This window comes from Schistocerca americana, chromosome 11 (assembly GCF_021461395.2).
Source record: "Schistocerca americana isolate TAMUIC-IGC-003095 chromosome 11, iqSchAmer2.1, whole genome shotgun sequence".
NCBI classification, from domain to species: domain Eukaryota; kingdom Metazoa; phylum Arthropoda; class Insecta; order Orthoptera; family Acrididae; genus Schistocerca; species Schistocerca americana.
Window position 1 is genome coordinate 116967104 of NC_060129.1, and position 14239 is coordinate 116981342.

Consider the following 14239-nt stretch of genomic DNA (forward strand, 5'->3'; position numbering starts at 1 on the left):
AACTTTTCTTTTTGTGTTTTCGCGCTACTTAAGAGTGATCTTGCAATTGGCTGACTACATCACGTGCCCTATGCTGTCATCAGCTGGCGAGATCACGTGACATGAGCTATGACTGGCTTACAAAAGCGCTTCGTAATCTCGATTTCATTGCTTCGGAAAGTAACATGCAGTGTTTGGTGGAATTCGAATTTATACCTCCGTAAAACGAAGAAATGCAGCGTATATGTTGCTGCACACCAACGATCTTTCCAAAACGTGTTTCCCCCCTCCCTTGAATTACGGATATGAAAACGTAGAAAAACTGTGTATTGCGGTCGTATTTGGTTGTCATAGAACAGTTGATGAATTGGTGGAAATGACTGAAATATCCTAGAGTTCATTCCGTGAATTTGACTGGAGATCTGAAGATGAAACATGTTGCAGCAAAATTCATCTTGCATGTGCTTTCTGATGACCAGTCCTTCGCATATGTGCCTGGAATTGAAAGAACAATTAGAAATTGATTCAGATTTCGATGCAAAAGTCATCACGGGTGACGAATCGTTGTGTCACAGATATAACTCAGAAACTGAGGAAGAATCCAGCCTTCACCACCAAGATCTAAGAAAGCAAGACAGTGAGATCCCACATCAAGACAGTGTCGGTTTGTTTTTACGACATTGGAAAACAGCACAGGTAGTCCCAGTCTTCAAGAAGGGTCGTCGAGTAGATCCGCAAAACTATAGACCTATATCTCTGACATCGATCTGTTGTAGAATTGTAGAACTTTTTTTTTGCTCACGTATCATGTCATTTCTGGAAACCCAGAATCTACTCTGTAGGAATCAACATGGATTCCAGAAACAGCGATCGTGTGAGACCCAACTCGCTTTATTTGTTCATGAGGCCCAGAAAATATTAGATACAGTCTCCCAGGTAGATGCCATTTTCCTTGACTTCTGGAAGGCATTCAGTACAGTTGCGCACTGTCACCTAATAAACAGAGTAAGAGCCTACAGAATATCAGACCAGCTGTGTGGCTGGATTGAAGAATTTTTAGCAAACAGAACACAGCATGTTGTTCTCAATGGAGAGACGTTTACAGACGTTAAAGTAACCTCTGGGGTACCACAGGGGAGTGTTATGGGACCATTGCTTTTCACAATATATATATATGACCTAGTAGATAGTGTCGGAAGTTCCGTGCGGATTTTCGCAGATGATGCTGTAGTATACAGAGAAGTTGCAGCATTAGAAAATTGCAGTGAAATACAGGAAGATCTGCAGCGGATAGGCACTTGGTGCAGGGAGTGGCAACTGACCCTTAACATAGACAAATTTTAATGTATTGCGAATACATAGAAAAAGGATCCTTTCTTGTATGATTATATGATAGCGGAACAAACACTGGTAGCAGTTACTTCTGTAAAATATCTGGGAGTATGCATGTGGAACGATTTGAAGTGGAATGATCATATAAAATTAATTGTTGGTAAGGCGGGTGCCAGGTTGAGATTCATTGGGAGAGTCCTTAGAAAATGTAGTCCATCAACAAAGGTGGCAGCATACAAAACACTCGTTCGACCTATACTCGAGTATTGCTCGTCAGTGTGGGATCCATACCAGATCGAGTTGACAGAGGAGATAAAGAAGATCCAAAGAAGAGCGACGCGTTTAGTCACAGGGTTATTTGGTAAGCGTGATAGCGTTACGGAGATGTTTAGCAAACTCGAGTGGCAAACTCTGAGAGAGAGGCGCTCTGCATCGCGGTGTAGCTAGCTTCCTGTCCAGCTTTCGAGAGGGTGCTTTTCTGGATGAGGTATCGAATATATTGCTTCCCCCTACTTATACCTCCCGAGGAGATCACGAATGTATAATTAGAGAGATTCGAGCGCGCACAGAGGCTTTCCGGCAGTTGTTCTTCCCGTGAACCGTACGCGACTGGAACAGGAAAGGGAGGTAATGACAGTGGCACGTAAAGTGCCCTCCGCCACACACTGTTGGGTGTCTTGCAGAGTATAAATGTAGATATAGATGTTGTCATCCATGCATCTGTCTCTCAGGGTACCACAGTTAACCAGCATTACTACCTCGAAATGAAGTGGTGAGAGGAAAAGACCCACATTGTGGCACTCAGGAGATCGGCTTTTTCACCACAACAAGAGACAGTTTTAGACCAAAAACAAAATGATGACAGGTTTCCCCCCCCCCACCCCACCCCCCACCCCCACCCCCCACCCCCCCTGCTTACTAAACCTAGCCCCCTTGTGACTTTTTTTATTGCCACTGACGAAAAGAAACTTGAAAGGGAAGTATTTTCAAGACATAGAAGGAGTGGGGGGGGGGGGGGGGGGGGGGGGAGTTAAATTATGCTGGAGGCACTAAACAGCATAATTTCAGACATATTTAAAAACTGTTTCCACCACTGGAAAAAAGCATTAGGACAAGTATATTATATCTGATGGGCAGTATTATGAAAAGGATAGTTATGTTTGTGTGTGTGTGTGTGTGTGTGTGTGTGTGTGTGTGTGTGTGTTTGTTTTTATCTTTTTTTCAACAAACGGCCTTGTTGGCCGTAAGCTCATTTGGTGACAGTCTTCTTGTTGTGCCTGTATACGACTCAGCATCTCCGCTATATGGTGAGTGGCAACTACCCTTTTCATAATATTGTTACATTTCATCCTGGATTTTCCATTGTTTGATATCTGACGGACACTATTTTGAAGGCGTTTAAGTTTTAAAAATGTTCTGTCAAATATACAATTTTTTGTAAAACAGTTCTCTTTATTTTGGGGTGCACACTTGAATGTTTGGGGAAGGCACTCTTTGTTATGTGTTTCTTAATCAATTTCTGCCTTGGCTTACGCAACTTGAACATGGTTTGCCAATGCTGCCTGTGGACTCGAAATCAGATGTGTTGCAAGGAGCTGGTGTGGCCAGCATATGAATAGTTCTCCCTAGCACGACTGTTCTCAACAAGTGATCAGGACGCAAGCCCTTCCACCTGAAGTATCACTTGAGCTGAAAATATCCTATTGTGATGGACCAGTATTGTCCACTGACCGTTATATTATGTTTTTATTTTTTTATGCTAACAAGCTATGGTTTTTCCTATATTATGTTTTTATTTTTTTATGCTAACAAGCTATGGTTTTTCCTCCCCTCCAATTAAGGTCATATTTTGGTGCTGGACCTGCGACATTCTTGCAGTGCCTTGTGTAGGCAATGATTGGAACTGTAACTATAAGCTTGAAGGACGCATTGTAGCCATTTTCAGACTGATGACAGTATGTGGGGTGCAATGTTAAGCAGTGATATAAAGAGATGTTAAAAGAAATAAACTGTGATAAAAAGAATAATATAGCTTTGGTGGACACCATTTGGCGAAAAAGAAAGGAAAGGACTTTTTTAAAAATAATCTAAATTAGAAGACTTTCCTGTTAGTTAATTTCGGAGGAATAATCTAATGTTTCATGTAAAAGAAAAATTTGTTTCTGTCGTTGGTTCTTTCATTTAGTGTTATGTAAGGAGGTAGTGGTATGTAATTGTGTTTTGTATGAGACAATTGGAAAAGATGTAGTCAAATAGCATCGTGTTTTTTAAATATATACTTCTACTAAAATGTAGACTTTCACGGCCGGAAATGCCATGTCCATTATAATTATACGGGCTGTTATGCCTTGGTCGGTTGATGAATTCATTGTCAGTTCCCAATGTTTCATCCCCGTCTGTGGAGGACATCTTCAAGGTGGTCTGTAGCTTGATGGAAGGTCCAACACACCCACTGGCTCGCTACTGACTGCCACTAAATTCCGTGTCCCGCACCACATCGATGTGGTATCGCTGTTTACCATGGTTACACTTAATGATGTATTGGAACAGCTGGATCAAGTTTTTCCTACCGATATTTCAAAACTGTTTAAGTGTTGTTTCGTCAAACAATACTTCTGGTGGAATGAACAGTTTTATGAACAAACAGATGGTGTGGCTATGGGAAGCCCCCTAAGTCCCGTAATTGCAAACTTCTTTATGGAGAAACTCAAAGAACAGGCCTTAGGCACTGCCAGCAAAAAACCAAATGTATGGTTCCGATACGTGGATGACATGTTTGTGCTGTGGAGACATGGCAGGGAGGAACTAAGCCGGTTCCACAAACATCTGAATAGTATAAACTCGAGAATTCAGTTTACAATGGAGGAGGAGGTAGATGGCAAATTACATTTCCTCGATGTGTTTGTTTTTAGGAACAAAAATCATAGTTTGGGCCACTCAGTATACAGCAAACCCACGCACACGGACTGTTATTTGCACCGGGATTCGAACCACCACCCACAACAGAAGCGGGGTGTTATCAAGACGTTAGCGGATAGAGCTAGAAATATTTGTGAACCTGAGTTGCTCGACACTGAGATAGAACATCTCCACAAAGCACTAATGAAGAACGGATATTCGTACGGCAAAATAAAACGTGCGTTGAGACAGCAACGCAGAAACCATAGTGACGTACAGGCAACTGCAAAATCTTAAGGTTTTCCTGTCCTGCCGTTTGTTAAAAATGTAACGGAAAGAATAGGGAGGATCTTGATGAAGCGGAATATTACTGTAATTTACAAGCCCACCAGGAAGATACAGGAATACCTTAAGCTTGCCAAGGACGCTCGCAAGCCATTGGAAAAAGCTGGAGTGTGTAGGATCCCATGCAGCTGTGGAGATGTTTATGTGGGTACAACTAAAATAACTGTTTCAAAACGTTTGGAAGAGCACAAGGGCAATTGTAGAAGAGGAGAAACAGAACGGTCAGCTGTTGTGGAGCATGCTTTCCAGTCAGATAACCACCATATTCGTTTCGAGGAGACACAAGTACTAGCGGCCATAAGCGGATATTATGAAAGGCTCTACAGGGAGGCGATCGAAATTGCCAGACACCCTAATAATTTCAATCGAAAGGAGGAGGGCGTGAAATTAAACGGTATATGGATGCCAGTGTTGAAGATGATGTGTGCCACCCGTCCACCACTGGGTGATGGCAACGGCGATCGACGGCAGTAGGCAGCGGCCAATTGCACTGACGTTTTCAAAACACGTGACGTCACACCTCGGCGCGGGAGTGTGCGGACACGGAATTTAGCGGCAGTCAGTAGCGAGCCAGTGGGTGTGTTGGACCTTCCATCGAGCTACAGACCCCCTTGAAGGTGTCCTCTGCAGACTGGGACCAAATGTTGGGAATTGACACAGAATTCATCAACCGACCACGGCATAACAGCCCGGATAATTATAATGGACATGATATATACTTCTGATATATAGTGTTCGTAATAGTATCCGAGCGTAATGTGTAGTAAGCTGAGTAGAAATTACACTTCTGAAGTTAATTAGCTGTAATGCTCTTGTAGGCATAATTTGAACAGGGGTAAAAATTAAGTCAGATAACTGAAAATTTAAATTGTAGCAGTGCACAGCTTCTTTGTGTACATCAACTTTATTAACCATGTTGATGGTAAAAGGAGTATGTAGTTGTTGAGAAAAAGCATTTCACTGGAAGCACTTTTTCCTTTGTATAGCTGGATAAATCTGCTCATGAAAAAAGTAAATATAGCAGAATTTCACTATTTGTTTTTACTGTACTGTTCCACACCTTCCACTGTAGCCTGGAGCCAAAAATCAAATCTAAAATTGCAGACTATCATACCGCAGAATTAGTACATGTTTTGACTTCCAGTAAAAATACAGTTGATGACCAGTTTTGTGATACTAAATTGAAACTACTGTTGTCCTATGATTTGTTTATTACATAAAACTTTGTGTGAACCTTCCACAGATGGTGTGAAAATGATAAAAGATGTTAATACAAATTTGATATTGAAAATTCAGGTGGTTGCTGCAAGCCCTTGAGTAATAAATAAAGGGTTCTTTGTGTGTGTGTGTGTGTGTGTTTTGTTTTATTCATTTATTTATTTGCAGTTGTTTCTCCACATCTGTACTGCAATGGATTTGTATTTTGTTGTCCTTTGTCCTATGCAGTCCGCTATGTCCTGCAGGAACTTCTCAAAATTTTCATTTCACATTTTGTGGTTTTGCAGGTTTGCCGCAGTAGCTGGAACATATCTGCTTATCGGTGTCGGTTATCGACGGCTGGTGTGTGGTGCCAAAGGCTTTGACCAGATTCCCAACAAAGACTTCTGGATTAACTTAGGACATCTGCAAGCTGTGAGTAATAGTAATGTGCCCAGTACAGGGCTCTCCCTAATAATACAGCTGTAGTATTGGTTGGTGTTGGTTCCACAATCTACGGATAGTTTGTTTGATTTGTACCATGATGTTGAGAAACGGGACAGCTTATGATCTACGGGGAGACTTCAGAAAGAAAGTTAAACATTGTTGCGGCAGGTCCTATAACTGTCGTTAAATCCTGCACTACACTTCAAAGTGACAAATACTCTGCTATTTTCCAGCAAATACTCACCTAGCCTCTCTAAACTGTGGTCTGAACGTTCTATGACTTGTTCAGTTTGTCGAAAATAGAGATCTCCTTTTTGGTCGTGCAGCCATTTGAGAACCGGTGTGTGAACATCCTCTTTGATGGAAAATCTGCAATTGCTACGATTAGTTCCTCGATTGCCTGGACATTTCACCTGTGGGTGTGGCCTTGATCAAATTGGTGACACCGTTTCACTATCAGGGTGTATATGCCCCAGGACAACCAGAAAATCTGGGAAAAACCCAGGAATTTTTTCCGGGAAAAACCCGGGAATTTTTTAGAATTCCATAAATTTTTCATTGTGGTAGTTTTCAGTTAAATTTTTGTAATTTTGACTGTAAGATCTGATGCTCTAACAAAGAATTTTACTTTAGCCTGCTGTTGTTGTTGTTGTTGTTGTTGTTGTTGTTGTGGTCTTCAGTCCCGAGACTGGTTTGATGCAGTTCTCCATGCTACTCTATCATGTGCAAGCTTCTTCATCTCCCAGTACTTACTGCAACCTACGTCCTTCTGAATGTGCTTAGTGTATTCATTTCTTGGTCTCCCTCTACGATTTTTACCCTCCACACTGCCCTCCAATGCTAAATTTGTGATCCCTTGATGCCTCGGAACATGTCCTACCAACTGGTCCCTTCTTCTTGTCAAATTGTGCCACAAACTCCTCTTCTCCCCAATTCTATTCAATACCTCCTCATTAGTTATGTGATCTACCCATCTAATCTTCAGCATTCTTCTATAGCACCACATTTCGAAAGCGTCTATTCTCTTCTTGTCCAAACTACACTCCTGGAAATGGAAAAAAGAACACTTTGACACCGGTGTGTCAGACCCACCATACTTGCTCCGGACACTGCGAGAGGGCTGTACAAGCAATGATCACACGCACAGCACAGCGGACACACCAGGAACCGCGGTGTTGGCCGTCGAATGGCGCTAGCTGCGCAGCATTTGTGCACCACCGCCGTCAGTGTCAGCCAGTTTGTCGTGGCATACGGAGCTCCATCGCAGTCTTTAACACTGGTAGCATGCCGCGACAGCGTGGACGTGAACCGTATGTGCAGTTGACGGACTTTGAGCGAGGGCGTATAGTGGGCATGCGGGAGGCCGGGTGGACGTACCACCGAATTGCTCAACACGTGGGGCGTGAGGTCTCCACAGTACATCGATGTTGTCGCCAGTGGTCGGCGGAAGGTGCACGTGCCCGTCGACCTGGGACCGGACCGCAGCGACGCACGGATGCACGCCAAGACCGTAGGATCCTACGCAGTGCCGTAGGGGACCGCACCGCCACTTCCCAGCAAATTAGGGACACTGTTGCTCCTGGGGTATCGGCGAGGACCATTCGCAACCGTCTCCATGAAGCTGGGCTACGGTCCCGCACACCGTTAGGCCGTCTTCCGCTCACGCCCCAACATCGTGCAGCCCGCCTCCAGTGGTGTCGCGACAGGCGTGAATGGAGGGACGAATGGAGACCTGTCGTCTTCAGCGATGAGAGTCGCTTCTGCCTTGGTGCCAATGATGGTCGTATGCGTGTTTGGCGCCGTGCAGGTGAGCGCCACAATCAGGACTGCATACGACCGAGGCACACAGGGCCAACACCCGGCATCATGGTGTGGGGAGCGATCTCCTACACTGGCCGTACACCACTGGTGATCGTCGAGGGGACACTGAATAGTGCACGGTACATCCAAACCGTCATCGAACCCATCGTTCTACCATTCCTAGACCGGCAAGGGAACTTGCTGTTCCAATAGGACAATGCACGTCCGCATGTATCCCGTGCCACCCAACGTGCTCTAGAAGGTGTAAGTCAACTACCCTGGCCAGCAAGATCTCCGGATCTGTCCCCCATTGAGCATGTTTGGGACTGGATGAAGCGTCGTCTCACGCGGTCTGCACGTCCAGCACGAACGCTGGTCCAACTGAGGCGCCAGGTGGAAATGGCATGGCAAGCCGTTCCACAGGACTACATCCAGCATCTCTACGATCGTCTCCATGGGAGAATAGCAGCCTGCATTGCTGCGAAAGGTGGATATACACTGTACTAGTGCCGACATTGTGCATGCTCTGTTGCCTGTGTCTATGTGCCTGTGGTTCTGTCAGTGTGATCATGTGATGTATCTGACCCCAGGAATGTGTCAATAAAGTTTCCCCTTCCTGGGACAATGAATTCACGGTGTTCTTATTTCAATTTCCAGGAGTGTATTTATCGTCTATGTTTCACTTCCATACATGGCTCCACTCCATACAAATACTTTCAGAAATGACTTCCTGACACTTAAATCTATACTCGATGTTAACAAATTTCTCTTCTTCAGAAACGCTTTTCTTGCCATTGCCAGTCTACATTTTATATCCTCTCTACTTCGACTATCATCAATTATTTTGCTCCCCAAATAGCAAAACTTATTTACTACTTTAAGTGTCTCATTTCCTAATCTAATTCCCTCAGCATCACCTGACTTAATTCGACTACATTCCATGATCCTTATTTTGCTTCTGTTGGTGTTTGTCTTATATCCTCCTTTCAGGACACTATCCTTTCTGTTCAACAGCTCTTCCAAGTCCTTTGCTGTCTCTGACAGAATTACAATGTCATCGGCAAACCTCAAAGTTTTTATTTCTTCTCCATGGATTTTAATACCTACTCCGAATTTTTCTTTTGTTTCCTTCACTGCTTGCTCAATATAGAGATTGAATAACACCGAGGAGAGGCTACAACCCTGTCTCACTCCCTTCCCAACCACTACTTCCCTTTTGTGCCCCTCGACTCTTATAACTGCCATCTGGTTTCTGTACAAATTGTAAATAGCCTTTCACTCCCTGTATTTTACCCCTTCTGTCTTCAGAATTTGAAAGAGAGTATTCCAGTCAACATAGTCAATAGCTTTCTCTAAGTCTACAAATGCTAGAAACATAGGTTTGCCTTTGATTAATCTATTTTCTAAGATAAGTTGTAGGGTCAGTATTGCCTCACGTGTTCCAATATTTCTACGGAATCCAAACTGATCTTCCCCAAGGTTTGCTTCTACTAGTTTTTCCATTCGTCTGTAAAGAATTTGCGTTAGTGTTTTGCAGCCGTGGCTTATTAAACTGATTGTTCGGTAATTTTCACATGTGCCTGCTGCTGCAAAATAATGCTGCAACAATAAAACATATAAATGAGGGAAAGAAAACCACAGTAAACTTAAGTTGCAATGGAAATGTGCCATTTCCAACAACAAAACACAGTGCACACACAAGCATCTGCCAACACCAAAATGTGTTACAGGCTTTAGGACGAAGACTGTGCAATACAAACTGATTCCGATGACCGTGACACCACAACGGTTTATGCTAGGTTCTCAGTACTGCCATTAGACTGTATTTTATTTGCAGTGTTACATTTACACGATCGTGATTTCGGCTTTAAAGTGCCATTATCAAGTGTTTTAAGTGTTATGCAGTGCCTAATGTGGCATACTGCCGTATTTAAAATACACTATTAGACACATTGTCTGAGGGTCAATATTTCTGGTAAAGCCTACTGCTTTGTTTTATCACTGAGCATACCATTGAACCTTGAATTTACTTTCAAACTTTTTCTTAAGAATTTACTTTATTTACTAGCGATTCATTGAGAACATTAGCACATTTAATCTCACTATGTGAGCGTGGAAGTAGTTGCCAGGGAGTAACTGATGAAATCGAAATGAAATTGCTTTTAACAAACGGGAATTTCATTCCTAAAAGCCTTTTTTTTCAATTTTTTTATTTTTTTTAAAGAAACAGATTTAAAATTATAAGCAGAAAGCACCCTGTAAGTATCAAGTTACAATTTATTCAGAGGCCAAAAGAAACAAATTTTTCAGCGTATGAGCTTTCGGGCTGAGAACCGGGCCACTCCCTGTTGACGCGGCCGTAGTTATGACCGCTCACAACCACCTTGAAAGACTACACAGGTGCAAATCTGCAATACACCAGATTACCTTAAAGTAAAAGTAAACAATTCGCACAAGCACACAAACTATGCACCCCGTAGGAGGGATGGAAATGGTTCAAAACTCTAAAATTAAAAGATTAACTTGCCACCGAAGGTGCAACTTGATTATAACTTGTAAGAAAAGTCTTACGGTGGAAGGGTGGTAACTTTATATACTAAAATGACCATTTAAATAAAAGCCCACGAAATGCAATCTTATATAAAATTATACAAGGTTGGCCGAACCATTCAACATGCTCTACAGTACACATATACCGCCTCTCAAAATGATAGGCAAGATAAAAACATATTTCAGGAAGTAGGCTGTTACACTCCAAGCAATAAATTCGTTAACACACCGAATCCGACAGACATGACAGAGGCACCTCCGAACGACAAACAGACACTAACTGCCTAACAAATGCGAATGAGAGACAGACAAGCAAGCTGGGGATGAGAGACTGACCAAGAAAACAGGTAGCATTTAACAAGAGTAAATCACACAACATATCACCAATCACTTAACTTCTAATAAACTGCACTTTCTGGAGAAGACCTGGCCCAGCACCCCCAAATTGCTCTCATGAACCGTCCGCTGCCAGCTGCTTCAACGGATGCAGGAAGGCGCGAAAATCTCCCGTCTTTCCTGGTCCACACCAACCGACCGACTGCCCGCTGCTCCGTCTGCGACTGCTGCTCCGTCGCGACTGCACTGCTGGTGCGTCCCCCACTCACTTTCAGGCGCACGACGGCGAAAATACTGGGTCGGACCAAACCGTGCAGAGGACACACGCGCCCTGGCAAAACGACATCCCTGCACCAGGAAAGGACCGAGCCAAGCTCCACAAGATGGTAACCGAAGGGGCCCAGAAGCACTCGGAGAACCAGTTACACCACGGCATCACAGCTCACAACAGCCCGATTGATGTCGTGAGTTGACTCTTGTTGCTCTCGTGTCGACCGCGAAACCATTCCCCTCGCTATTCGGTGCAGCCCACTGGACTCACGTGGTGCCCTTACATGCGCCAACGCTCGAGGCGGACAAGTCATCTCGTGTCTCTGAACGTGACCGACCAACCGATCGATCCGACCGCCAATGACCATTGCCTGAGCAACTCGAGCAGACTCGCGGCCTAACGCGCAGACTCAGATGCAGGAACTAAGCCCTGGCCGGGTGACCACTCGCTGAGTTCTCTACTGGCAGAGTCGAAAGACTCTCATTTTGCCGGCTTTAAAGGTTGATCCGAACAAAAGACAGACACTAAACGCCTCTCAAAATGCGGACGAGAAGCAGACCCAGACTCACTCCGACTGACCGACTGGCTAGCTCATAGCGCCCCTTAAATGCGTGTGAACAGGCAACCTTTTCCCCTTTCCCACCAGAGGGAGACACCAAAGCTGCGTTGCCACAGCGGCGCCACCACCAGAAATGGAGGGCGACTGCTTCACACTACGCACTGCGGTGTGCTCTTCAAAACAACAATTTTTACCGTGGCTCAACCATCGTGACTAAATGACTGATGGCTTAGCCAACTGTCGTTCACTCGTGATGGTATACTCAGTGATAAAACAAAGCAGTAGGCTTTACTAGAAAATAATTGATAATGTTACTCTGAAGCCGAAATCGTGATCGTGTAAATGTAACATTGCAAATAAAAAACAGTCTGATGGCGGTACTTTCATGTTACTATTTTGCAGCCGTGACTTATTAAACTGATAGTTCAGTAATTTTCACATCTGTCAACACTCGCTTTCTTTGGGTTTTATGTAACAAGTGGATTAATAATATTTTCCATTCTATTAGAATCTTTTCTGTTTTCCAGATATTGTCAAGAAGCAATTGTAGATCACTTACAATTTTACTCTGGCCATTCCATTTGTTTATTGTTGTTAATAATAATAATTATTATTATTATTATTAGGACGGGTGCAACCTGGTGTGCCGGCGTGGTGACTTTGCAGACGGCCGCAGCCTGTCTCGCTCAGACGGCTGGCAACAGATTGCCGGCGGCAGCTTCACTGACTCAGACAGGGACGACGCGCCACTCCAGCCATGACAGTTGCTGTGTCTGTCTGTCTAGTCCTGTGTTTTCTGCCAGGTCACCTGGCGGATCCACTGCTACGCCGCCCTCAGTTTCTTCTTTTACAGCTTACTGCTTACGGAAAGGAAACCTGGCCGTGTCCCAAATATCTCATTCTTAGTATTCCTATCATATGGGTGTCTTAAAAGTGGCAGAAATACAGATTCTCTGTCCACCTTTTTAGCTTCGGTGTTTACATCTAAATTTTGTGGTTGGACATGTGTCCGAGATGAAGAATGCTGTAACTTTTTCTGCCTACTTTTCAGTGTAGTATTGCAGAGGAAATGTTACTTACAATTCCATATATGTGACTTTTTATACAAAACATTTGACAGTAATTTCAGAGTACCTCATTTTTTTCGCACTTTGCTTCGTAATTATTGCTTGCTTGTAATTAGTAGCTATTGCTCTGTTGGAAAGAAATGTCTCTTGAGAAAAATATTTTCAGTTATGTTGCTATTTGTCTGTACATTAATGATCTCATAATTGACTGAAGTGTGTGTGTGTGTGTGTGTGTGTGTGTGTGTTTTGCGTGCATCTGCATGCTTGATGTTCCTTACAATAATTGTACTACTGTGAAAGATGAGTTTGGGTTTATCCTGCCAAATTGAGGCTTAATTTAAATTCGGGAGTCTGTGCACATTGCAGATTTGTTGTTAAGGATTACTTAAGTGTGAGAATAAAATAATGAGCTTTTATTTATGTTACCAAAATTTTCTGCATTACATTTAGAGTAGAACATGTTTTTCTGTGTGTAGTGTGTGTATAGAAAATCAGTTGATAAGTCTCATTTTCAAATCTATGAAGCATTTATTGTTTTGGTATTGTACTGGCCTTTGTACAATATGTAAGATTTTAAAGTTTGACATTATTTATCGAGCCTGTGCGTACAATTCCGCCCGTTTAAAATTTACATGCCTGTGCACAAGGAATCATATTAATATATCATGTTCTTTTTCCAATTAATATCACACTGCACGTGTTGAACCTGATTTTGCGTTGTACAAATACAAATAAATTGTATGTTATTGATGTGTACTTTTCAATAAAGCGTAAAATGTTGAAGCGAAGGATTTACTGTGCATTACCTGCTGTTGTGTGGCAACAGCCTTTAATCTGAGGACTCCTTAGAGAAATGCCCCGTCCCTATCAGTGGAAATTAATGTGGGTGTGTCAACCCGTCACCTCTAAGATGCTTTCGCTGAGGTGTCCAAATGTCTCTGGCGGAATGACAGCCCATTCTTCCAGAAGAGCCAAAACCAGGTAAGTTAGTGATGTTGTACAGTGGTATGTAGAGTGATGTCGTGTTGTAACTCATCCCAGAGATGTTCCATTGAGGTCAGGTCGACTCTGGGCAAGCCAGTCCATTTCAGGGATGTCGTTGACAAACCATTGTCTCATAGATCCTGTTTCGTGACGGAGTGCATTGTCATGCCGATACAATCAGTCTTAACACCACCACCCTGAACTATGTTGTCAACACTGCACATGGTGGGAGATAACGTTCTCCAGGCATTTGCCAAATTCAAAACCTTCCAATAGATACCCAAAGTGTATAGCATGAATCATTACTCCAAATCACTCATTTCCAGTACTCTGCTGACGGCCTCTTACAACACTTGAAATGGCACTTACCAGTGACTACAGAAATTTGTGGAATAGTACACGGTAACGGGTAAAAATGCTAAACAAATTTTATTGTATTCTACTTCCATCATTTTAACGTAGCCTCAGGCAGTG

General features: G+C 43.2%; 1 protein-coding gene across 1 annotated transcript in view; it reads left to right on the forward strand.

Moving 5' to 3' along the window:
- LOC124553762 (cation-dependent mannose-6-phosphate receptor-like) overlaps positions 1 to 13553 on the forward strand; it is an 87720-nt gene extending 74167 nt beyond the window's left edge. Inside the window, exons 6-7 of the mRNA XM_047127698.1 lie at positions 6060 to 6186; positions 12341 to 13553. Coding sequence (XP_046983654.1) covers positions 6060 to 6186; positions 12341 to 12475 — 262 coding nt within the window. The 3' untranslated portion in view covers positions 12476 to 13553. The remainder of the gene's footprint in view (positions 1 to 6059; positions 6187 to 12340) is intronic.
- Positions 13554 to 14239: the final 686 nt, after the last annotated feature.